The 24,493-nt window shown below is 36.6% G+C and overlaps 1 protein-coding gene across 2 annotated transcripts in view; it reads left to right on the forward strand.

Moving 5' to 3' along the window:
• The window catches only part of LIPJ (lipase family member J), a 40,937-nt gene extending 17,251 nt beyond the window's left edge, over window positions 1-23,686 (forward strand). For both annotated transcript variants that reach the window (XM_049854968.1, XM_049854969.1), the window contains 3 exons: window positions 16,027-16,098; window positions 22,316-22,387; window positions 23,453-23,686. In XM_049854968.1, coding sequence (XP_049710925.1) covers window positions 16,027-16,098; window positions 22,316-22,387; window positions 23,453-23,686 — 378 coding nt within the window. The remainder of the gene's footprint in view (window positions 1-16,026; window positions 16,099-22,315; window positions 22,388-23,452) is intronic.
• Window positions 23,687-24,493: the final 807 nt, after the last annotated feature.

The raw sequence follows: 24,493 nt of genomic DNA on the forward strand, positions 1-24,493 counted from the left end.
AAACTCAAAGGATGGAAAAAAATATATCAAGCAAACAACAAGCCAAAAAGAGCAGGAGTGGCAATATTAATTTCTGACAAAATTGACTTTAAAGTTAAATCCGCCAAAATGGATAAAGAAGGACACTACATAATGATTAAAGGGACAATAGACCAGGAAGATATAACCATATTAAATATTTATGCACCCAATGACAGGGCTGCAAGATACATAAAACAAACTTTAACAGAACTGAAAAGTAAAATAGACACCTCCACAATTGTAGTAGGAGACTTTAACACACCACTTTCAGGGAAGGACAGGAGTTCCAGTAACAAGCTCAATAGAGACACAGAAGACCTAATTGCTACAATCAGCCAACTTGACCTCATAGACTTATACAGAACACTCCACCCAACACCTGCAAAGCATACATTTTTTTTTCTAGTGCACATGGAACATTCTCTAGAATAGACCACATATTAGGTCATAAAACAAACCTTTGCAGAATACAAAAGATCGAAATATTACAAACCATCTTCTCAGACAACAAGGCCATAAAAGTGGAAATCAATAACAGAAAAATTAGTGAAAAGAAATCAAACACTTGGAAACTGAACAACACCCTGCTCAAAAAAGACTGGGTTGTAGAAGACATTAAGGAGGGAATAAAGAAATTCATAGAATCAATGAGAATGAAAACACTTCCTATCAAAACCTCTGGGACACAGCAAAAGCAGTGCTCGGAGGTCAATTTATATCGATAAATGCACACATACATAAAGAAGAAAGAGCCAAAATCAGAGAACTGTCCCTACAACTTGAACAAATAGAAAGTGAGCAACAAAAGAATCCATCAAGCACCAGAAGAAAACAAATAATAAAAATTAGAGCTGAACTAAATGAATTAGAGAACAGAAAAACAATTGAAAGAATTAACAAAGCCAAAAGCTGGTTCTTTGAAAAAATTAACAAAATTGATAAAGCATTGGCCAGACTGACTAAAGAAATACAGGAAAGGAAACAAATAACCCGAATAAGAAACGAGGTGGGCCACATCACAACAGACCCAAGTGAAATTAAAAGAATCATATCAGATTATTAGGAAAAATTGTACTCTAACAAATTTGCAAACCTAGAAGAAATGGATGAATTCCTAGAAAAACACTACCTACCTAAACTAACGCAATCAGAAGTAGAACAACTAAAGAGACCCATAACAAAAAAAGAGATTGAAAAGGTAATCAAAAGTCCCAACAAAAAAAAAGCCCTGGCCCGGACGGCTTCACTGCAGAGTTCTACCAAACTTTCAGAGAAGAGTTAACACCACTACTACTAAAGGTATTTCAAAGCATAGAAATGATGGAATACTACCTAACTCATTCTATGAAGCCACCATATCCCTGATACCAAAACCAGGTAAAGACACCACAAAAAAAAGAAAATTACAGACCTATATCCCTCATGAACATAGATGCAAAAATCCTCAACAAAATTCTAGCCAATAGAACTCAACAACATATCAAAAAAATAATCCACCACGACCAAGTGGGATTTATACCAGGTATGCCAGGCTGGTTTAATATTAGAAAAACCATTAATGTAATCCACCATATAAATAAAACAAAAGACAAAAACCACATGATCTTATCAATTGATGCAGAAAAGGCATTTGAGAAAGTCCAACACCCATTCATGATAAAAACTCTCAGCAAAATAGGAATTGAAGGAAAATTCCTCAACATAATAAAGGGCATCTATGCAAAACCAACAGCCAACATCACTCTAAATGGAGAGAGCCTGAAAGCATTTCCCTTGAGAACGGGAACCAGACAAGGATGCCCTTTATCACCGCTCTTATTCAACATTGTGCTAGAGGTCCTAGCCAGAGCAGTTAGGCTAGACAAAGAAATAAAGGACATCCGGATTGGCAAGGAAGAAGTAAAATTATCTCTATTTGCAGATGACATGATCTTGTACACAGAAAACCCTAAGGAATGCTCCAGAAAACTATTGAAACTAATAGAAGAGTTTGGCAAGAGTCTCAGGTTATAAGATAAACATACAAAAATCACTTGGATTCCTCTACATCAACAAAAAGGACATCAAAGAGGAAATCACCAAATCAATACCATTCACAGTAGCCCCCAAGAAGATAAAATACTTAGGAATAAATCTTACCAAAGATGTAAAAGACCTATACAAAGAAAATTACAAAGGACTAGTGCAAGAAACTGAAAAGGACCTACATAAGTGGAAAAACAGACCTTGCTCATGGATAGGAAGACTTAACATAATAAAAATGTCTATTCTACCAAAAGCCATCTATACATACAATGCACTTCCGATCCAAAGTCCAATGACATTTTTTAATGAGATGGAGAAAAAAATCACCAACTTCATATGGAAGGGAAAGAAGCCCCGGATAAGTAAAGCAGTCCTGAAAAAAAAGAAGAAAGTGGGAAGCCTCACTCTACCTGATTTTAGAACCTATTATACAGCCACAGTAGTCAAAACAGCCTGGTACTGGTACAACAACAGGCACATAGACCAATGGAACAGAATTGAGAACCCAGATATAAATCCATCCACATATGAGCAGCTGATATTTAACAAAGGACCAGTGTCAGTTAATTGGGGAAAAGATAGTCTTTTTAACAAATGCTGCTGGCATAACTGGATATCCATTTGCAAAAAAGTGAAACAGGACCCATACCTCACACCATGCACAAAAACTAACTCCAAGTGGATCAAAGACCTAAACATAAAGACTAAAACGATAAAGATCATGAAAGAAAAAATAGAGACAACATTAGGAGCCCTAATACAAGGCATAAACAGAATACAAAACATTACCAAAAATGACGAAGAGAAACCAGATAACTGGGAGCTCCTAAAAATCAAACACCTATGCTCATCTAAAGACTTCACCAAAAGAGTAAAAAGACCACCTACAGATTGGGAAAAAATTTTCAGCTATGACATCTCCGACCAGCGCCTGATCTCTAAAATCTATATGATTCTGTTAAAACTCAACCACAAAAAGACAAACAGCCCAATCAAAAAGTGGGCAAAGGATATGAACACACACTTCACTAAAGAAGATATTCAGGCAGCGAACAGATACATGAGAAAATGCTCTCGATCATTAGCCATTAGAGAAATGCAAATTAAAACTATGATGAGGTTCCATCTCACTCCAACAAGGCTGGCATTAATCCAAAAAACACAAAATAATAAATGTTGGAGAGGCTGCGGCGAGATTGGAACTCTTATACACTGCTGGTGGGAATGTAAAATGGTACAACCACTTTGGAAATCTATCTGGCGTTATCTTAAACAGTTAGAAGTAGAACTACCATACAACCCAGAAATCCCACTCCTCGGAATATACCCTAGAGAAATAAGAACCTTTACACGAATGGATATATGCACCCCCATGTTTATTGCAGCACTGTTTGCAATAGCAAAAAGCTGGAAGCAACCAAGGTGTCCATCAACGGATGAATGGTTAAAAAAATTATAGTATATTCACACGATGGAATACTATGCATTGATAAAGAACAGTGACGAATCTGTGAAACATTTCATAACATGGAAGAACCTGGAAGGCATTATACTGAGTGAAATTAGTCAGATGCAAAAGGACAAATATTGTATAAGACCACTATTATAAGATCTTGAGAAATAGTATAAACTGAGAAGAACACATATTTTTGTGGTTAAGAGGCAGGGAGGGAGGGAGGGTGGGAGAGGGTTATTTACTGATTAGTTAGTAGATAAGAACTACTTTAGGTGAAGGGAAGGAGAATACTCAATACACGGAGGGTCAGTTCAACTGGACTGGACCAAAAGCAAAGAAGTTTCCGGGATAAACTGAATGCTTCAAAGGTCAGCGGAACAAGGGCGGGGGTTTGGGGACTATGGCTTAAGGGGACTTCTAAGTCAATTGGCAAAATAATTCTATTATGAAAACATTCTGCATCCCACTTTGAAGTGTGGCATCTGGGGTTAAATGCTAACAAGCAGCCACCTAAGATGCATCAATTGGTCTCAACCCACCTGGATCAAAGGAGAATGAAGAACACCAAGGTCACACGATAACTATGAGCCCAAGAGACAGCATGGGCCGCAAGAACCAGAGACTTACATCACCCTGAGACCAGAAGAACTAGTTGGTGCCCGGCCACAATCGATGACTGCCCTGACAGGGAGCACAACAGAGAACCCCTGAGGGAGCAGGAGAACAGTGGGATACAGACCCCAAATTCTCATAAAAAACCAGACTTCATGGTCTGACTGAGACTAGAGGAATCCCGGCGGTCATGATCCCCAAACCTTCTGTTGGCCCAGGACAGGAACCATTCCCGAAGACAACTCATCAGACATGGAAGGGACTGGACAATGGGTAGGAGAGAGATGCTGATGAAGAGTGAGCTACTTGTATCAGGTGGACGCTTGAGACTGTGTTGGCATCTCCTGTCTGGAGGGGAGATAGGAGGGTAGAGAGGGTTAGAAACTGGCAAAACCGTCACGAAAGGAGGGACTGGAAGGAGGGATCAGGCTGACTCATTAGGGGGAGAGTAAGTGGGAATATGGAGTAAGGTGTATATAAGCTTATATGTGACAGACTGACTTGATTTGTAAACTTTTACTTAAAGCACAATAAAAATTATTTTAAAAAAAGAAATATGTTCTAAATTAGGTTTTGGTAGTGATTTACAACTCTGTGAATATAGTAAAAACCACTGAATTGCATACTTTAAGTAAGTTGTATGAATATGGGAACTATATTTCAATAAAGATCTTAAAAATCTTTAAAAAAAAAAAGTAGGTAACTGCCTTGGGATGTGTGTGAGGCGAGACTTGAGCAGGATGGGGTATAAAATAATTTGGGCGGTGGTACGAATATTCGATACTTTGATTGTGGTGATGGTTACATGGATGTATAAGTTTGTCAAAACTCATGGAAATATACAACAAAAGTGGGGCATTTTTTTTACAACTAAACTATATCTCAATAGATTTGACAAAATGTTTTAGGAAATAATAGGTGGGTCATGTAGTAATAGGATATTAACTAGGCCAATGAATCTATTGTGTATGGATGTTGAATTTGGTTGAGAGGATATTAATAGCTAGGAAAATGGATTATGGGGTTGATATTTTACGAATTTACTACTGAGGATTAAATTGTTGAGTTTCATTTTTCCCTTAATATTGTATTATAGTAACAAAATACTCTGCAGAAAATCAAAAAGAAAGTACAGAGACAGATCTAGAAAAATTACAAATGGGCTCATTCTATAGTGGATCAAAATTTTAGAAAGACACAGGTAAAAGGAACAAATGATGAGTGAGAAATTTTGTTGTTAGGTGCTGCCAAATTTGTTCCAACTCGTAGCAACCCTATGCACAACAGGAAGAAACATTGCCTGCTCCTGTGCCGTCCTCACAATCATTGCTATGCTTGAACCCATCATTGTAGCCACTGTGTCAGTCCATCTCACTGAGGGTCTTCCTCTTTTCTGCTGAGCCTCTATTCACCAAGTTTGATGTCCTTCTCCATGTACTGATCCCACCTGATAACATGTCCAAAGTACATGAGATGAAGTCTCTGCATTCTCACTTTTAAGGAGCATTCTGGCAGTACGTCTTCCAAGACAGATTTGTTCATTCTTTTGGCAGCCCATGGTATATTCAATATTCTTCGCTAACACCGTAATTCAAAAGTATCAAATCTTTTTCAGTCTTCCTTACTCATTGTCCAGCTTTCGTATGTCTATGAGATGACTGAAAACACCATGGGTTGGGTTAGGCACAACTTAGGCCTCAAAATGACACCTTTGCTTTTTATCACTTTAAAGAGTTCTTTGCAGCACATTTGCCCAATGCAATGCGTGTGTTGATTTTTTGACTGCTGCATTCATGGGCGTTGATTGTGGATCCAAGTAAAATGAAATCCTTAACAACTTCAAACTTTTCTCCCTTTATCATGATGTTGCTTATTGGTCCAGTTGTGAGGGTTCTGTTTTTATGGTGAAATGCAATCCATATTGCTGGATGTAGTCTTTGATCTGCAACAGTTAAGTGTTTCAAGTCCTCTTTGCTTTCAGCAAGCAAGGTTGTGCCATCTGCGTATTATAAGTTGTTAATGAGTCTTCCTCCAATCATGATGCCCCATTCCTCTGTATGTAGTCCAGCTTCTCCAGTTATTTGCTCAGCATACAGATTGAATAAGTATGGTGAAATGACACAACTGTGATTCATACCTTTCCTGATTTTAAACCACACAGTACTCCCTTGTTCTGTTTGAATGACTGCCTCTTGGTCTATGTACAGGTTCCTCATGTGCATAATTAAGTGTTCTGTATTTTCCCTTTTTCACAATGTTATCCATAATCTGTCAAGTTTTGTTGATATTAATCAAACTCCACTACTGGTCAGGCAGTGTGAGCAGAGAGAGTTAGAGCTTATGAAAAGAGAAGTAAAATAAGAACAGACAACAAGCAGAACTGTGGAATGAATGGCTTTTTTTTTTTTTTTTCCCAAGATTAAGTGTAATTTAAGCATGAACGTACTGAAAATCTGACCAGGTAAATTTAGACCTCTTAATCATTGTGCATACTCCATTCCTCTTTGCACTGACAATAGGAATTATAATGGAAAAAACTTTCACGAATATTATAATCATATATAAGGCCCACATGGTTGAGTTAGCTCTAGGATGGGAAGATATTATGTAGACAACGAAAAACATGAAAGGGAAGAATAGACATGAATAAAAGGATTATATGAGCCTACGTGACTGAAAGCATTTGATGGCCCTACTTGTTTGTTACTTAACCTGCTTTCTTTGGTTAGTATTATTATAATGTAAAAACTCATAGACTTACATATCCATGTTGTCTCATTTGGTTCGCTCCAGCAACACGGCTTAGGAGACAACTTCAAAAATCAGAAATCCTGACCTGAGAAAAGGTAGATTGTCATTCTTCTGGGGTTCCAAGCAAAGCAGCAGGGCAACATAGGCAGACTTTATCTGAACTGTTTTCACGCGGTTTCTAGTGTCTGACTACAATTACAACGCATAACTATGTCAGGCAATAATATAAAAAAAGAAAATATGAAGCCCTTACCTCAGAGAACTAAGGCAATGGGAATGCTCCTTAGATAGTTTGTGTGAGAAGATTTTTTTTTATTAACTTTTATTAAGCTTCAAGTGAACGTTTACAAATCCAATCAGTCTGTCACATATAAGTTTACATACATCTTACTCCGTACTCCCACCTGCTCTTCCCCTATTGAGTCAGCCCTTTCAGTCTCTCCTTTCGTGACAATTTTGCCAGCTTCCCTCTCTCTCTATCCTCCCATCCCCCCTCCAGACAAGAGCTGCCAACACACTCTCAGGTGTCCACCTGATATAATTAGCTCACTCTTCATCAGCGTCTCTTCCCCCCCCCCCCCCCCCCCCCCCCGCCGCTGATCAGTCCCTTTCATGTCTGATGAGTTGTCTTCGGGAATGGTTCCTGTACTGTGCCGACAGAAGGTCTGGGGAGCATGGCCGCCGGGATTCCTCTAGTCTCAGTCAGACCATTAAGTATGGTCTTTTTATGAGAATTGGGGGTCTGCATCCCACTGATCTCCGGTTCCCTCAGGAGTTCTCTGTTGTGCTCCCTGTGAGGGCAGTCATCGATTGTGGCCGGGCACCAACTAGTTCTTCTGGTCTCAGGATGATGTAGGTCTCTGGTTCATGTGGCCCTTTCTGTCTCTTGGGCTCCTAGTTGTCGTGTGACCTTGGTGTTCTTCATTTTCCTTTGATCCAGGTGGGTTGAGACCAATTGATGCATCTTAGATGGCCGCTTGTTAGCCTTTAAGACCCCCGATGCCACATTTCAAAGTGGGATGCAGAATGTTTTCATAATAGAATTATTTTGCCAATTGACACAGAGGTCCCCTCAAACCATTTTCCCCAGACCCCTGCCCCTGCTCCGCTGACCTTTGAAGCATTCATTTTATCCTGGAAACTTCTTTGCTTTTGGTCCAGTCCAATTGAGCTGACCTTCCATGTATTGAGTGTTGTCTTTCCCTTCACCCAAAGCAGTTCTTATCTACTGATTAATCAATAAAAAACCCTCTCCCTCCCTCCCTCCCTCCCCTCTTCATAACCACAAAAGTATGTGTTCTCAGTTTTTACTATTTCTCAAGATCTTATAATAGTGGTCTTACACAATATTTGTCCTTTTGCCTCTGACTCATTTCGCTCAGCATAATGCCTTCCAGGTTCCTCCATGCTATGAAATGTTTCACAGATTCGTCACTGTTCTTTATCGATGCGTAGTATTCCATTGTGTGAATATACCACAATTTATTTACCCATTCATCCGTTGATGGACACCTTGGTTGCTTCCAGCTTTTTGCTATTGTAAACAGAGCTGCAATAAACATGGGTGTGCATATATCTGTTTGTGTGAAGGCTCTTGTCTCTCTAGGGTATATTCCGAGGAGTGGGATTTCTGGGTTGTATGGTAGTTCTATTTCTAACTGTTTAAGATAACGCCAGAGAGATTTCCAAAGTGGTTGTACCATTTTACGTTCCCACCAGCAGTGTATAAGAGTTCCAATCTCGCCGCAGCCTCTCCAACATTTATTATTTTGTGTGTTTTGGATTAATGCCAGCCTTGTTGGAGTGAGATGGAACCTCATCGTAGTTTTAATTTGCATTTCTCTAATGGCTAATGATCGAGAGCATTTTCTCATGTATCTGTTGGCTGCCTGAATATCTTCTTTAGTGAAATGTGTGTTCATATCCTTTGCCCACTTCTTGATTGGGTTGTTTGTCTTTTTGTGGTTGAGTTTTGACAGACTCATGTAGATTTTAGAGATCAGGCACTGGTCTGAGATGTCATAGCTGAAAATTCTTTCCCGGTCTGTAGGTGGTCTTTTTACTCTTTTGGTGAAGTCTTTAGATGAGCATAGGTGTTTGATTTTTAGGAGCTCCCAGTTATCGGGTTTCTCTTCATCATTTTTGGTAATGTTTTGTATTCTGTTTATGCCTTGTATTAGGGCTCCTAGGGTTGTCCCTATTTTTTCTTCCATGATCTTTATCGTTTTAGTCTTTATGTTTAGGTCTTTGATCCACTTGGAGTTAGTTTTTGTGCATGGTGTGAGGTATGGGTCCTGTATCATTCTTTTGCAAATGGATATCCAGTTATGCCAGCAGCATTTGTTAAAAAGACTATCTTTTCCCCAATTTACTGATGCTGGTCCTTTGTCAAATATCAGCTGCTCATACGTGGATGGATTTATATCTGGGTTCTCAATTCTGTTCCATTGGTCTATGTGCCTGTTGTTGTACCAGTACCAGGCTGTTTTGACTACTGTGGCTGTATAATAGGTTCTAAAATCCGGTAGAGTGAGGCCTCCCACTTTCTTCTTCTTTTTCAGTAATGCGTTGCTTATCCGAGGCTTCTTTCCCTTCCATATGAAATTGGTGATTTGTTTCTCTATCCCCTTAAAATATGACATTGCAATTTGGATCGGAAGTGCGTTATATGTATAGATGGCTTTTGGTAGAATAGACATTTTTACTATGTTAAGTCTTCCTATCCATGAGCAAGGTCTGTTTTTCCACTTAAGTATGTCCTTTTGAATTTCTTGTAGTAGAGCTTTGTAGTTTTCTTTGTATAGGTCTTTTACATCCTTGGTAAGATTTATTCCTAAGTATTTTATCTTCTTGGGGGCTACTGTGAGTGGTATTGATTTGGTTATTTCCTCTTCGGTGTTCTTTTTGTTGATGTAGAGAAATCCAAGTGATTTTTGTATGTTTATTTTATAACCTGAGACTCTGCCAAACTCTTCTATTAGTTTCAGTAGTTTTCTGGAGGATTCCTTAGGGTTTTCTGTGTACAAGATCATGTCATCTGCAAATAGTGATAACTTTACTTCCTCCTTGCCAATCCGGATACCTTTTATTTCTTTGTCTAGCCTAATTGCCCTGGCTAGGACTTCAAGTACGGTGTTGAATAAGAGCGGTGATAAAGGGCATCCTTGTCTGGTTCCCGTTCTCAAGGGAAATGCTTTCAGGCTCTCTCCATTTAGAGTGATGTTGGCTGTTGGCTTTGCATAGATGCCCTTTATTATGTTGAGGAATTTTCCTTCAATTCCTATTTTGGTAAGAGTTTTTATCATGAATGGGTGTTGGACTTTGTCAAATGCCTTTTCTGCATCAATTGATAAGATCATGTGGTTTTTATCTTTTGTTTTATTATGTGATGGATTACATTAATGGTTTTTCTGATATTAAACCAGCCTTGCATACGTGGTATAAATCCCACTTGGTCATGGTGAATTATTTTTTTGATGTGTTGTTAGATTCCATTGGCTAGAATTTTGTTGAGGATTTTTGCATCTATGTTCATGAGGGATATAGGTCTGTAATTTTCTTTTTTTGTAATGTCTTTACCTGGTTTTGGTATCAGGGAGATGGTGGCTTCATAGAATGAGTTGGGTAGTATTCCGTCATTTTCTATGCTTTGAAATACCTTCAGTAGTAGTGGTGTTAACTCTTCTCTGAAAGTTTGGTAGAACTCTGCAGTGAAGCTGTCCGGGCCAGGGCTTTTTTTTGTTGGAAGTTTTTTGATTACCGCTTCAATCTCTTTTTTTGTTATGGGTCTATTTAGTTGTTCTACTTATGAATGTGTTAGTTTAGGTAGGTAGTGTTTTTCCAAGAATTCATCCATTTCTTCTAGGTTTTCAAATTTGTTAGAGTACACTTTTTCGTAGTAATCTGAAATGATTCTTTTAATTTCATTTGGTTCTGTTGTGATGTGGTTCTTCTCGTTTCTTATTCGGGTTGTTTCCTTTCCTGTATTTCTTTAGTCAGTCTAGCCATTGGTTTATCAATTTTGTTAATTTTTTCGAAGAACCAGCTTTTGGCTTTGTTAATTCTTTCAATTGTTTTTCTGTTCTCTAATTCATTTAATTCAGCTCTAATTTTTATTATTTGTTTTCTTCTGGTGCCTGATGGGTTCTTTTGTTGCTCACCTTCTATTTGTTCAAGTTGTAGGGACAGTTCTCTGATTTTGGCTCTTTCTTCTTTTTGTATGTGTGCATTTATCGATATAAATTGACCTCTGAGCACTGCTTTTGCTGTGTCCCAGAGGTTTTGATAGGAAGTATTTTCATTCTCGTTGCTTTCTATGAATTTCCTTATTCCCTCCTTGATGTCTTCTATAACCCAGTCTTTTTTCAGGAGGGTATTGTTCATTTTCCAAGTATTTGATTTCTTTTCCCTAGTTTTTCTGTTATTGATTTCTAGTTTTATTGCCTTGTGGTCTGAGAAGATGCTTTGTAATATTTCGATGTTTTGGACTCTGCAAAGGTTTGTTTTATGACCTAATATGTGGTCTATTCTAGAGAATGTTCCATGTGCACTAGAAAAAAATGTATACTTTGCAGCAGTTGGGTGGAGAGTTCTGTATAAGTCAATGAGGTCAAGTTGGTTGATTGTTGTAAGTAGGTCTTCTGTGTCTCTATTGAGCTTCTTACTGGATGTCCTGTCCTTCTCCGAAAGTGGTGTGTTGAAGTCTCCTACTATAATTGTGGAGGTGTCTATCTCACTTTTCAATTCTGTTAAAATTTGATTTATGTATCTTGCAGCCCTGTCATTGGGTGTGCATATATATTTAATATGGTTATGTCTTCCTGATCAATTGTCCCTTTTATCATTATGTAGTGTCCTTCTTTATCCTTTGTGGTGGATTTAAGTCTAAAGTCTATTTTGTCAGAAATTAATATTGCTACTCCTCTTCTTTTTTGCTTATTGTTTGCTTGATATATTTTTCTCCATCCTTTGAGTTTTAGTTTGTTTGTGTCTCTAAGTCTAAGGTGTGTCTCTTGTAGGCAGCATATAGATGGATCGTGTTTCTTTATCCAGTCCGAGACTCTCTGTCTCTTTATTGGTGCATTTAGTCCATTTACCTTCAGCGTAATTATAGATAAATAAGTTTTTATTGTTGTCATTTTGATGCCTTTTCATGTGTGTTGCTGGCAATTTCATTTTTCCACATACTTTTCTGTGCTGAGACGTTTTTCTTAGTAAATTGTGAGATCCTCATTTTCATAGTGTTTGACTTTATGTTAGTTGAGTCGTTCCGTTTTTCTTGAGTTATGGAGTTGTTATACCTTTTTGTGGTTACCTTATTATTTACCCCTATTTTTCTAAGTAAAGACCTAACTTGTATTGTTCTATATCGCCTTGTATCACTCTCCATATGGCAGTTCAATGCCTCCTGTATTTAGTCTCTCTTTTTGATTATTGTGATCTTTTACCTATTGACTTCCATGATTCCCTGTTATGTGTACTATTATTTTTTTTTTAATTAATCTTAATTTGTTTGTTTTTGTGATTTCCTTATTTGAGTTGATATCAGGACATTCTGTTTTGTGACCTTGTATTGTGCTGGTATCTGATATCATTGGTTTTCTGACCAAACAATATCCTTTAGTATTTCTTGTAGCTTTGGTTTGGTTTTTGCAAATTCTCTAAACTTGTGTTTATCTGTAAATATCTTAATTTCGCCTTCATATTTCAGAGAGAGTTTTGCTGGATATATGATCCTTGGCTGGCAGTTTTTCTCCTTCAGTGCTCTGTATATGTTGTCCCATTCCCTTCTTGCCTGCATGGTTTCTGCTGAGTAATCTGAACTTATTCTTGTTGATTCTCCCTTGAAGGAAACCTTTCTTTTCTCCCTGGCTGCTTTTAAAGTTTTCTGTTTATCTTTGGTTTTGGCGAGTTTGATGATAATATGTCTTGGCGATTTTCTTTTTGGATCAATCTTAAATGGGGTTCGATGAGCATCTTGGATAGATATCCTTTCATCTTTCATGATGTCAGGGAAGTTTTGTGTCAGGACTTCTTCAACTATTTTCTCTGTGTTCTGTCCCCCCTCCCTGTTCTGGGACTCCAATCACCCGCAAGTTATCCTTCTTGATAGAGTCCCACATGATTCTTAGGGTTTCTTCATTTTTTTTAATTCTTTTATCTGATTTTTTTTCAGCTATGTTGGTGTTGATTCCCTGGTACTCCAGATGTCCCAGTCTGCATTCTAATTGCTCAAGTCTGCTCCTCTGACTTTCTATTGCATTGTCTAATTCTGTAATTTTATTGTTAATCTTTTGGATTTCTACATGCTGTCTCTCTATGGATTCTTGCAACTTATTAATTTTTCCACTATGTTCTTGAATAATCTTTTTGAATTCTTCAACAGTTTTATCAGTGTGTTCCTTGGCTTTTTCTGCAGTTTGCCTTATTTCGTTTGTGATGTCTTGAAGCATTCTGTAAATTAGTTTTTTATATTCTGTATCTGATAATTCCAGGATTGTATCTTCATTTGGGAAAGATTTTGATTCTTTTGTTTGGGGGGTTGGAGAAGCTGTCATGGTCTGCTTCTTTATGTGGTTTGATATGGACTGCTGTCTCCGAGCCATCACTGGGAAACTAGTTTTTCCAGAAAATCCGCTGACTGGTACGCTGGCTTCAGGCTCTGAAAACAATCGCTGCCTCTCCGTATTTGTTCGTTCTCCGTCTCTAAATCTGTGTTTGTTGTTCAGGGTTCGTAGATTGTTATGTATGTGATCGATTCACTTGTTTTTCCGAGTCTTTGTTGCAAGAGGGATCCACGGTAGCGTCCACCTAGTCCACCATCTTGGCCCCGCCTCTGTGTGAGAAGATTTTTAAAACACGATTACATCCAATGGAAAAAGTCCTACGAAGTTAATAAAAAAAAAAAAAAGTACCCTCAAGTCAATTCCGACTCATAGCGAGCCTATAACGAAGTTAATAGATACAAATTATAATGAGGGAAAAGAGAGCATTGCCTTTTGGCAGTATTTTGGATTTGTCTATTTCCCCCTTGAAGTTCTGTTAAATTGACTTTCTGTTAAATTGTTCATATATTTTAAGATTATATTTTTATGTGCATAAAATATTTCTGGTGAATTTCATCTTTTAATTATATGTATTTTTATTTCAAGTATTGCTTTATGCCTTGAAGTTCATTTTCTAATATTCTTTCATCTTCCATTGGATTTAGAAAATTCTCAGTAATTATTTATTCAATTATTTCTCTTTTTTTATTCCAGCTCTCCAATTGCGTAAGTATTAAACCATCTGACAGTGCTCCAAATTTTTTTATGCTCTATTTTGCTTTTTTTCCCTTTGTGCTCCAGTTTGAATATTTTCTATTGGCTTGCACTTGAGTTCACTAGTTCTGCCTTTTGCTATGTTAATTCTGCTTTTAAATCCATCTAATGAATTTCAGACATTGTATTTTGCTTTTTAGAATGTCCATTGGATTATAAAAATAAACTTTTTCTCCACGTTGAAATACTCCATCTTTGAAATTATCATTTTTTTTTTTTACTTCTATTTTACTAAACATATTTAGTTCTTTTTAAGCCTTTGCTAACTACAATGTATGGATCATTTCTGGGTTTATTTTTATTGATTATTTTATGTTTTTATTATTGATTATATTTTCCGGATTCAGTGCCTGACTAATAAATTTTTATCCTATGCTGAGCACTGTGAGTGACATGCTACAGATTCTCTCGGTTAAATTACTTTCCTCTCAAGAGTTTTGTACAGGCAGGCAGCAAAGTTTCTGGCAGTTTACCTTGATCTTGTCAAGGCTTACTTTTAATCTTTGTTTGAATGGGTCTAATTCCCTTCAATTCTCTTTAATTTGGTGGACTCCTTCTCTTAATAACCCATTGCCTAAAATCCAGCTTCATAAAAACCAACTTCTGTTGCCTTTCCCAGCAAGACTGACACTTTTTGTTTAGCTCTGTTTTCTTGTGATGTTTTGGAAAATGCCTGCACTGTGAAAGTTGAGATGAAAGTGAGGCTTTCTTCTTATGTTTCCCTTCTCTCACAGTTCATATCCTACATTGATTGCATTCTGTTTTCTGTAACCCTGAGCAATTGTTTCATAGCTTGTATACAATAACATCTAAAGTATTTGTGAGTTTTTCCCTAATTTTCTTTTTAAGCTTCTACTGGTTCTTACCTGTGCTTGCTTTTCTTTGAATGATGCTACTTAATTGATTGTGAAAAAAAAAAATTATTTTTACTAATAGAGTATTTGGATTGCTAAGACAGGACTTGTTTTCTTCTTCCAGAAGAGATACAGAAGGAATATGGTTTGCTTTCACAAGGCACATGCAGTTGCTTTGAGATCAAGAGCACAATGTGTCTGGTTCACTGATTTCACAATATCAGGGACTACCTAGGTAGAACAAACTTAGGCTACAGATTGATCTGAGGAACCTTTTCGGCAGTTCAAATCCACCAGGTGCTCCTTGGAAACCGTATGGGGCAGTTCTACTCTGTCCTATAGGGTCGGTATGAGTCAGAATCAACTTGATGGCAGTGGTTTTTTGTTTTTGTTTTTTTAAATACTTTGAATTCCTCTTTACTCTGAGTAGTGTAGAATTTAGGGATCGCATCTTACCGTGGAGGTTTTTTTTTAAATCCTCTGATTTCTGCAGGCCATGGGCTTTGATTTTAGTTTCCCTCAATTAGTTAAGCTCTCAAAATGAAATTTTAAATTCTCTGGGATTGGCAAATAATCTGAAGGAAAAAGTCATTTCTGTGCATTGCTTGTCTGCCAGGATTCTTGTCTGTTTCTTTGTTTTCTCTCTTCATTTTGTCTTGGTGATTCCTTTTATAGTGTCAGTTCTTCAGTGCCTTCAAGAAGATGTGTGTGCGTGTGTGTATAATCTGTCACTTTCGTTTGTTTTCAGTAGGGGTTCAATAGACCAAATAACTTAGAAATCCAATACAGTCATAGCTCTACATTAATGCACAAATTGTAAAATTATTTTGTACCTTTAGTTAAAATGTAATTTGATTTGTTTTTTTATTAATACTTATTAAATATTAGCTTTAAATTTTCTTGAAATTATTCAATTTGATAACTATCAAAGATTATGGTTTCTGTCGTTGTACAGAGTATAATCTTTTTTTTTTTTTTAACCCTTCAGAGTCGTTTGGATGTGTATATGTCCCAAAACCCAGCAGGAACATCTGTTCAAAATATGCTCCACTGGAGTCAGGTATAACTTTTTGAGTGCATTTCAATACAGTTTCATTTACACTAATCTTGTTTTACCTCATCATTCTAGACATCATGCTATTGCCATGTTTTTGTTATTGTGTGCCATTAAGTTGATTCTGACCATAGTGACTCTAGAAGACAGAGTAGAACTACCCCACAGGGTTTCCTAGGTCTTAATCTTTATGAAAGCAGACTGCCAGTTCTTTTCTCCCACAGAGCCACTGGTAGGTTTGAAGCTCTGATCTTTTGGTTAGCAGACGAGTGCTTAACCATTTTATCATTTTACCAGAGCTCTTTGCTATTGCCATAGTATGATAAACTTAGAAGAATAAAATGAAATTATTGCATATTTAGGTAGTCCTTTATAGTTTGTGAAATATGTTGGTGTAATAATCTATTAGATCCCCTAACTAAACCTGAGCAGTGATCAGGGTAACAGAATTATCTCTGTGTTACAAATGAGAAAATGTTAATTCAGAACAATATAGTAGGAATTATCAAAGTTATGCCCCTCATTTGACATGCCCAAATATTCAAAGCTATTCCTTAAAAAAAATTAACTAGAACCTGCACACGAATGTTTGTAGCAGCTTTATTCATAATTGCCAAAAATTAAAAGAAAATAAGATGTCCTTCAATAGGTGAATGGATAAACAAACTGTGGTACATCCATAAAATAGAGAATTATTTAGTGACAAAAAGAAATGAGATATCAAGCCATGGAAAGACCTGGAGGAAACTTACATACATATTGCTAAGAGAACCACCACCCATCTGTCAGTTTGTCGTACTGTGGTGGATTGCATGTTGGTATGATGCTAGAAGCTATGCCACTGGTATTTCAAATACCAGCAAGGTCACCCATGGTGGATAGGTTTCAGCAGAGCTTCCAGATTAAGAAAGGGTAGGAAAAAGGCCTAGTGATCTGCTTCTGAAGTTTAACCAATGAAACCTTACGGATAACAATAGAACGTTGTTCTATATAGTGTTGGAAGATAAGTCCCTCAGGTTGGAAGGCACTCAAAATATACCTGGGGAAGAGCTGCCTCTTCAGAGTAGAGTCAACCTTAATAATGTGGATGGAGTAAAGCCTTCTGGACTGTCATTTGCTGATATGGCATGACTCAAAATGAGAAGCAATAGCTATAAAATATTCATTAATAGTCAGAATATGAAATGTACAAAGTATTAATGAAGGAAAATTTGAAGCTGTCAAAAATGAAATGAATGTCTTGAAGATCAATATCTCAGGCATTAGTGGGCTGAAACAGACTGGTATTGATCCTTTTGAATCCAATAATCATATGGTCTACTGTGCTGGGAATGACAAATTATAGAGGAATGACATTGCATTCATAATCAAAAAAAAAAAATTCAAGATCTATCCTGAAGTACAGTGCTGTCCATAATAGGTTAATATCCAAACACATTACAAGAAACGCCAGTTAATATGACTGTTATTCAAATTTATGTAGCAGCTACAAATGCCAAAGATGAAGAAATTGAAGATTTTTTTTAGTCTGAAATTGATGAAATGTGCCATCAAAATATAGTGATAATTCCTGGTGATGGCAATGTGAAAATTGGAAACAAAGAAGAAAGATCAGTAGTTGAAAATATGGCCTTGGTGAAAGGAACAATGCCAGAGATCACATGATAGAATTCTTCAAGACCAGTGATTTATTCATCGGAAAAACATTTTTTTTCAATAACACGAACTATACATATTTACCTTGCTGAATGGTTTACACAGGAATCAGATAGATTACATCTGCTGAAAGAGATGGTGGAGAAGCTCAATATTATCAGTCAAGTCAAAGCCAATGAAACAGACCATCTGTTGCTCATATGCAAGTTCCAGTTGAAGCTGAAGAAAATCAAATCAAGTCCAAGAAAGCCAACATACAACACTGAATATATCCACCCTTGAGTTTAGAGATCATCTCAAAAGTATATTTGATTCACTGAACACTAATGATCAAAGACCAGAAGAGCTGTGGAAGGACATCATACATGAATAAAGTAAAAAGATCATTAAAAAGACAGGAAAAAGTAAAAGAAAACAAAACAAAATGATGTCAGAAGAGACTCTGAAACTTGCTTTTGAATGCAGAGTAGTGAAGAAAACAAAAACAAAATGATGTCAGAAGAGACTCTGAAACTTGCTTTTGAATGCAGAGTAGTTAAAGTGAGCAAAAGATATGATGAAGTACAAGAGATGAACATAAGGTTTCAAAAGGCAGATTGAGAAGACAAGGTAAAGTATTATAATGAAATGTACAAAGACCTGGAGTTAGAAAACCAAAAGAGAAGAACACGATCAGCATTTATCAAGCTGAAAGAATTGGAGAGAAAATTCAACTCTTGAATTACAATATCGAAGGATTCTATGGGGAATAAGTTAAATGATGCAGAAAGTATCAGAAGACGATGGAAGGAATACACAGTTACTGTAGCAAAAAGAATTGGTCAATGTTCAACCATTTCAGGAGGTAGAATATGATCAAGAACTGCTGGTACTGAAGAAAGAAGTCCAAGCTATACTGAAGGCATTGATAGAAAATAAGGCTCCAAAAATTGACCAATACCAATTGAGATGTTTCTTTTCTTTCTTTTTTTTTTTTTTTGATGAAGATTTACAGAACAAATTAGTCTCTCATTAAACAATAAATACACATATTGTTTGCTACATTGGTTGCCACGCCCACAACATGTCAACACTCTCCCCTTCTCGACCTTGGATTCCCTGTTACCACCTTTCCTATTCCCTCCTGCCTTCTTGTCTTTGCCCTTGGGCTGATGTGCCCAATTAGTTTTGTTTTATGGGGCTGTCTAACCTTTGGCTGAAGGGGAAACCTTAGGAGTGGCTTCAGTACTGAGTTAAAAGGGAGTCTGGGGGCCATACTCTTGGGATTTCTCCAGTCTTATCAGACCAGTAAGGGTTTTTTGTGTGTGTGTGAGTTAGAATTTTGTTCTACATTTTTCTCTAGCTCTGACCAGGACCGTGCGTTATAATCCCTGTCAGAGCAGTCGGTCCTGGTAGCCAGGTACCATGTATTTGTGTTGGACTCAGTCTGGTGGAGACTGTGGTAGTTGTGGTCCGTTAGTCCTTTGGACTAATCTTTCCCTTCTGTCTTTGGTTTTCTTCATTTTCTCTTGCTCCCAAAGGGATGAGAGCAGTGGAGTATCTTAGATGGCCGCTTGCAAGCTTTTAAGACCCCAGACGCTACTCACAAAAGTAGGATGTAGAATAGTTTTCTTTATAAACTATGTTATGCCAGTTGAGCTAGATGTTCCCTGAGGCCGTGGTTCCCAGCCCTCAGTCCAGTAATTCAGTCTCTCGGGGAGTTTGGATGTGTCTATGGAGCTTCCATGACTTTGCTTTGATCAAGCCATACTGGCCTCTCCAGTATTGTGTATTGTCTTACCCTTCAACAAAGTTACCACTTATCTATTGTCTAGTTAGTGTTTTTCCCTCCCCACTACTCCTCTCCCTCTTAACCATCAAAGATTTCTTTTTGTGTGTAATCGTTTTCATGAGTTTTTATAATAGTGGTCTCATACAACATTTGTCCTTTTGTGATTGGCCAGATTCATTCATGTTGTGAGATGTTTCACAGATTCGTCATTGTTCTTTATCATTGCATAGTATTCCATCATGTGTATATACCATAGTTTGTTGATCCGTTAATCTGTTGATGGGCACCTAGGGTGTTTCCATCTTTTTGCTTTTGTGAATAATGCTGCAGTGAACAGGGGTGTGCATATGACTGTTCATGTAACAGCTCTTATTTCTAGGATATATTCCTAGGAGTGGAATTGCTGGATCGTATGGTATTTCTATTTCTAGCTTTTAAAGGAAGTGCCATATCATTTTCCAAAGTTGTTGTACCGTTTTGTATCCCCACCAGCAGTGCAAAAAAGTTGTAATCTTCCCACAGCCTCTCTAACATTTGTTTTTTTCTGTTTTTTTTTATTTGTGCCAGTAATGTCGGGATAAGATGGTATCTTACTGAGGTTTTGATTTGCATTTCTCTAATGTCTAGTGATTGTGATCATTTCCTTATGGGAACTCTCATATTTTCTGCAAACCTAAAACTGCTCTAAAAAGTATATTATATTAAAAACAAAACAAATAAATAAAAAAAATTAGTACTAGACTCCAGATCTTCCAACACCTAGACTACACTTTTCACTAGACTACACTTTTCACTAGACTATACTGTGTTAGGAAACCCTGGTGGAGTAGTGGTTAAGAGCTACGGCTACTAACCAAAAGCTCAGCAGTTGGAATCCACCAGGCATTCCTTGGAAACTCTATGGGGCACTTCTTCTCTGTCCTATAGGGCTGCTATAGGGTTGCTATGAGTTGAAATCAATGGATGGCACCAGGTTTGGTTTTTTTGCTTTACACTGTGTCCTCTGTTACATTGTAAAGTCTTTAAGGACCATAAACAAGTTTTGTTCATTTTTCTACTTCCAAGGCCACACATCTTGGAATATAATAGATACTTATCAACTAATGTGTTGAATGAATGATACTTATAAGGAAAAATTTTGGTATGAGAATGTTATCTTGATATTGAAAGCCAGGATAATATAGTAGAAAGAGTGCTATGCTGAGACCAAAAGGTCAGACTTTGAATCCTTTCTCTGAAACTTGCTGGCAGTGTGACATTAAGAAGCTCACTTAACTTTTCTGAATTCAGTTTTTCAATTAAAAATATTAAACATTAATAATAATTTTCTGACCCAATTAACAAAACATATTCTGAGAATTAAATGGGATGATTATGAATATTCTTTAAAGTTAATAAACACTAGAGAAATTTAAAGCATCATTAAGATGATGGTTGAGGGTTTTCTTATTTAAAAACATTTAAATCTATTAAACAAGTTTTTGAGGTAAATTATTAAAATATTTATTATAGTTTAGTTTATTCCTGATGATGGCTAGGCCAGGATAAGCTAAGTGATCTTTGAATTCATTCAGCCAATGTAAACGATATTTATTGAGCACCTATGATGTGCTCTATACTGGTCTATGCTCAAAACAAAGATCCATATCTTCATTTAAGCTTATATTTTAGTAGTAGGTATACGTACAATAAATAAAAAGCATAGTAAATAAGTAAATTATTAAAATATGTTAGAAGATGATGGAAGTTACAGAAAAATGGAAACAAAGGACAGAGGAAAGGCATTTAGGCATGCAGATCGGTGGTTTTTACTTTTGAATAGGAAGGTTAGTCCAGATCTCAATGAGATGGTGACATTTGAGAACAGATTTGAAAGAGGTGAGAAAATTAGCAATGTGGACATCTGGGGGAAGAGCATTCCAGGTAGAGAGAATAGCCAATGCAAAGCCCTTAGTCAGTGATAATGGTCTGGAAAAAGCAAAGAGGATTAATCCAACTTCCAGTTCCAGCGATGCTTAGTATATAAGAGAAAAAACACCTGAAAAAAACTGCAGGGGAAGAAGTGTCATCAGGGAAATCCAAATTGTCAATAGAGCAAGAAAGTAAAGGGGCCATTCTGAAAAGAAGTTAAAGATATAAGGCTGATAGAATTCCAGATGATAGAGATAGTTTTAGAAATTGGGGATGGTTGGGGAACGATGACAAAATAGAAAATGTACCGTGCCTTATTGTAATTAGAGTATCAGAGAAAACTGGTAACATGAGCATCTGGACTTTCTAGTGATGAAAACATAATAAAGGACAAAATGGGCATAATCGTATTAGATCTAGTGGACTCAAAGCAGACAGTGGTGGTGAAGTTGCAAGTGTTAAGGGATGAAGGAAGGAGTAGCTTCTGGGGCACACTTTTGAGCTCTGTAATTTGAAGCAAAGGTGTTTAGAGAAGTGTCATCTTAGTTCTAGTGAAGGACATTCACTCTTGACCTCTGCTGATGAAGCTGAGAATTTCTGGGGAAGCCCGCTCTTACCCCAAGCACACAGGCCCCATCTGGGTAATACAAGATCTTGGAGAGATGTGCATTTATAAGAAAGTGGTGTATCATATTCTTTAGATCCCTCTTCCCACCTGCAACCCCTTCTTCCTCATCCAAATGAAAAGAGGAAGAAAGAAACCCACCTACACATATACCAGCAGACCCAGTACAAAAAAGGCATATATGTGCAATGCATATCTAACTTTCATCAACTGATACTTTAATAAACTAATAAGTATAGTCTTATGTCTTTTTATTTCAGCTTTTTAATTCTAGTCAGCTGAAAGCTTTTGACTGGGGCAGTCCTCTTCTGAACTTGGTTCATTTTAATCAGGTAAATAATTATATCTAAACTAGAAACTATCTTCTTTCCCGATCATTCGAATGATTTTGCTGTAGATCAAGACTCATCTGTAAAGGGCTAGAGTTCAATAACACAAATGAGGAGAAACAGCAGATGGTCAAGTTGGTTTGGATTCATATTGTCATACCTAGCTAAACTAGCCTTTTTCATGTTTTCTTTGTATTTTAACACATATCCTGGACAAGCCTAGAGAAGTTGAAAAATTAGAGGATTAGAAAAATTGATCATTCCTCAGAGAAATAACATATTTGAAATATACATAGCTCTGTGCTTGGCTAAATAAGAAATAAAAGGTACAATGTAGTTCTTGGCCCTAAAACAACTTATTTTATTTGAGAAGATAAAACATACACATATAATTACTAGGAAAAACATAGACATTAGTGAATGGTGAACTTGTATAAGTACAGTGAAATTCTTGAAACATTCAAACTCAAGTCTGTCTGACTCCAAGTTTATGCTTTTCTGTCATACTTTCCTGCCTCAGCTAAACCCCATGCCTGATGTGGCCTGCTCATGTAAACATTTGAAGTAAAATACGAACATCAATTCAACTGGATAAGATTCAAACTTGACTGCTAATATTTACCATTTATTGGTAAACATATTGACAGTAATACAGCCACAGGAAATTTTGATTAAAATGCTTTCAGGCTTTACAAGTAATACTGAAACTACCTCTGTGGAAAGTTTGAATACTCTGAATTAGAAAAGACTATCTAATTTTGACTTATGTATAGTTTATTTTAAGTAAAAATTATAATACCAAATAGGTCTTGTAATTATAGGTAGCTTTTTTTCATATAATTATATTGACATAATATTATAATATGTAAAATATAATATAATAGTATATAATACTGAATAGGGATAATAATCATGGGCATCTCATATTCGTGGCTTTCATAGTAATTTTTTTTATATTCAATGTATTTTAAAACAGTATTTTTATTCACCATTTGAAGAATTAGTAATTAGCACTTTCTGATGTATCATTTTCTATGAAAACTCTTACTCTTGCTCATTTGTATTAAGACAAGTTCTCCACTGTACGATGTGACAAATATGAAAATACCAACTGCTACATGGAACGGTGAAAATGACTTGTTGGCTGACCCTGAAGATGTTGAAACTTTACTTTCTAAAATCACAAACCACATTTACCATAAAACTATTCCTTATTACAATCATATGGATTTTTTGTTCGGATTAGATGTATGTCATGAAGTTTACTATGAAATTGTTGATATTATCCAAGGCAACCTATAAAGCACCATGATACTCTGTGTTGAAAGATCATGGTACTCCATGATGAAAGATCTATACAAAAATAAAAGTATATTTTTTTTATAATTCCTATTAAAATCTCATTTTTTCTTACTGTGTATGTTTTTGTACTTATTTAGATTAAATCTGTAATTTTTCTCATATTTTTTCTCATTGCATCTAGGCTCTCCACTTATTAAATTAGTGGTATGTACTATCCCAGGAAAAATAGTAGATTATAATTCAGCCCAAAGGAGTCTATTGAGTTTCTAAATGGAATTGAAGAAATTTATAACAGAAACAATAATCTTACACATTGTCAAGTGCCAGAGATTATTTTGAAGAAAAAGTTTTTTTTTCCCTTTCAAAATCTTTTACATTTACATTATATTATGTAAAGAATACTGGAAGTATATTGGAAGAACAGTGTATGATACAAAAGCGAATTTTCCTCTGTGCCGAAACGAGAGCTCACTTTCTGGGCTATGTAAAGGAGTTTGGAGAGAAAAGAAGAAAGAGAGCATGGATGCCAGTGTAATGTTGTTGTTCTCTGACCACTTTAGGACAAGTTCCAGAAGCAAGATGATCATAGAAACCAGAGAGGTGTTGTGCCTCATTTCCCAGAATATAGCTGGTGGAGTGAAGTCTGAACTTTCCTTTCCAGACTAGCATGCATGCCCTAAGAATAGCAATGGTTGAGTGATATTTCCAGATAAATAGACTTGAAGGTGGCCTCACAAAATAGCATGCACTGCAGCATGGTACATGAAAGATCCAATAGTTCCCTACATGCCAGAGAGGTGTAAACAT

This window comes from Elephas maximus, chromosome 16, assembly GCF_024166365.1.
Source record: "Elephas maximus indicus isolate mEleMax1 chromosome 16, mEleMax1 primary haplotype, whole genome shotgun sequence".
NCBI lineage: Eukaryota > Metazoa > Chordata > Mammalia > Proboscidea > Elephantidae > Elephas > Elephas maximus.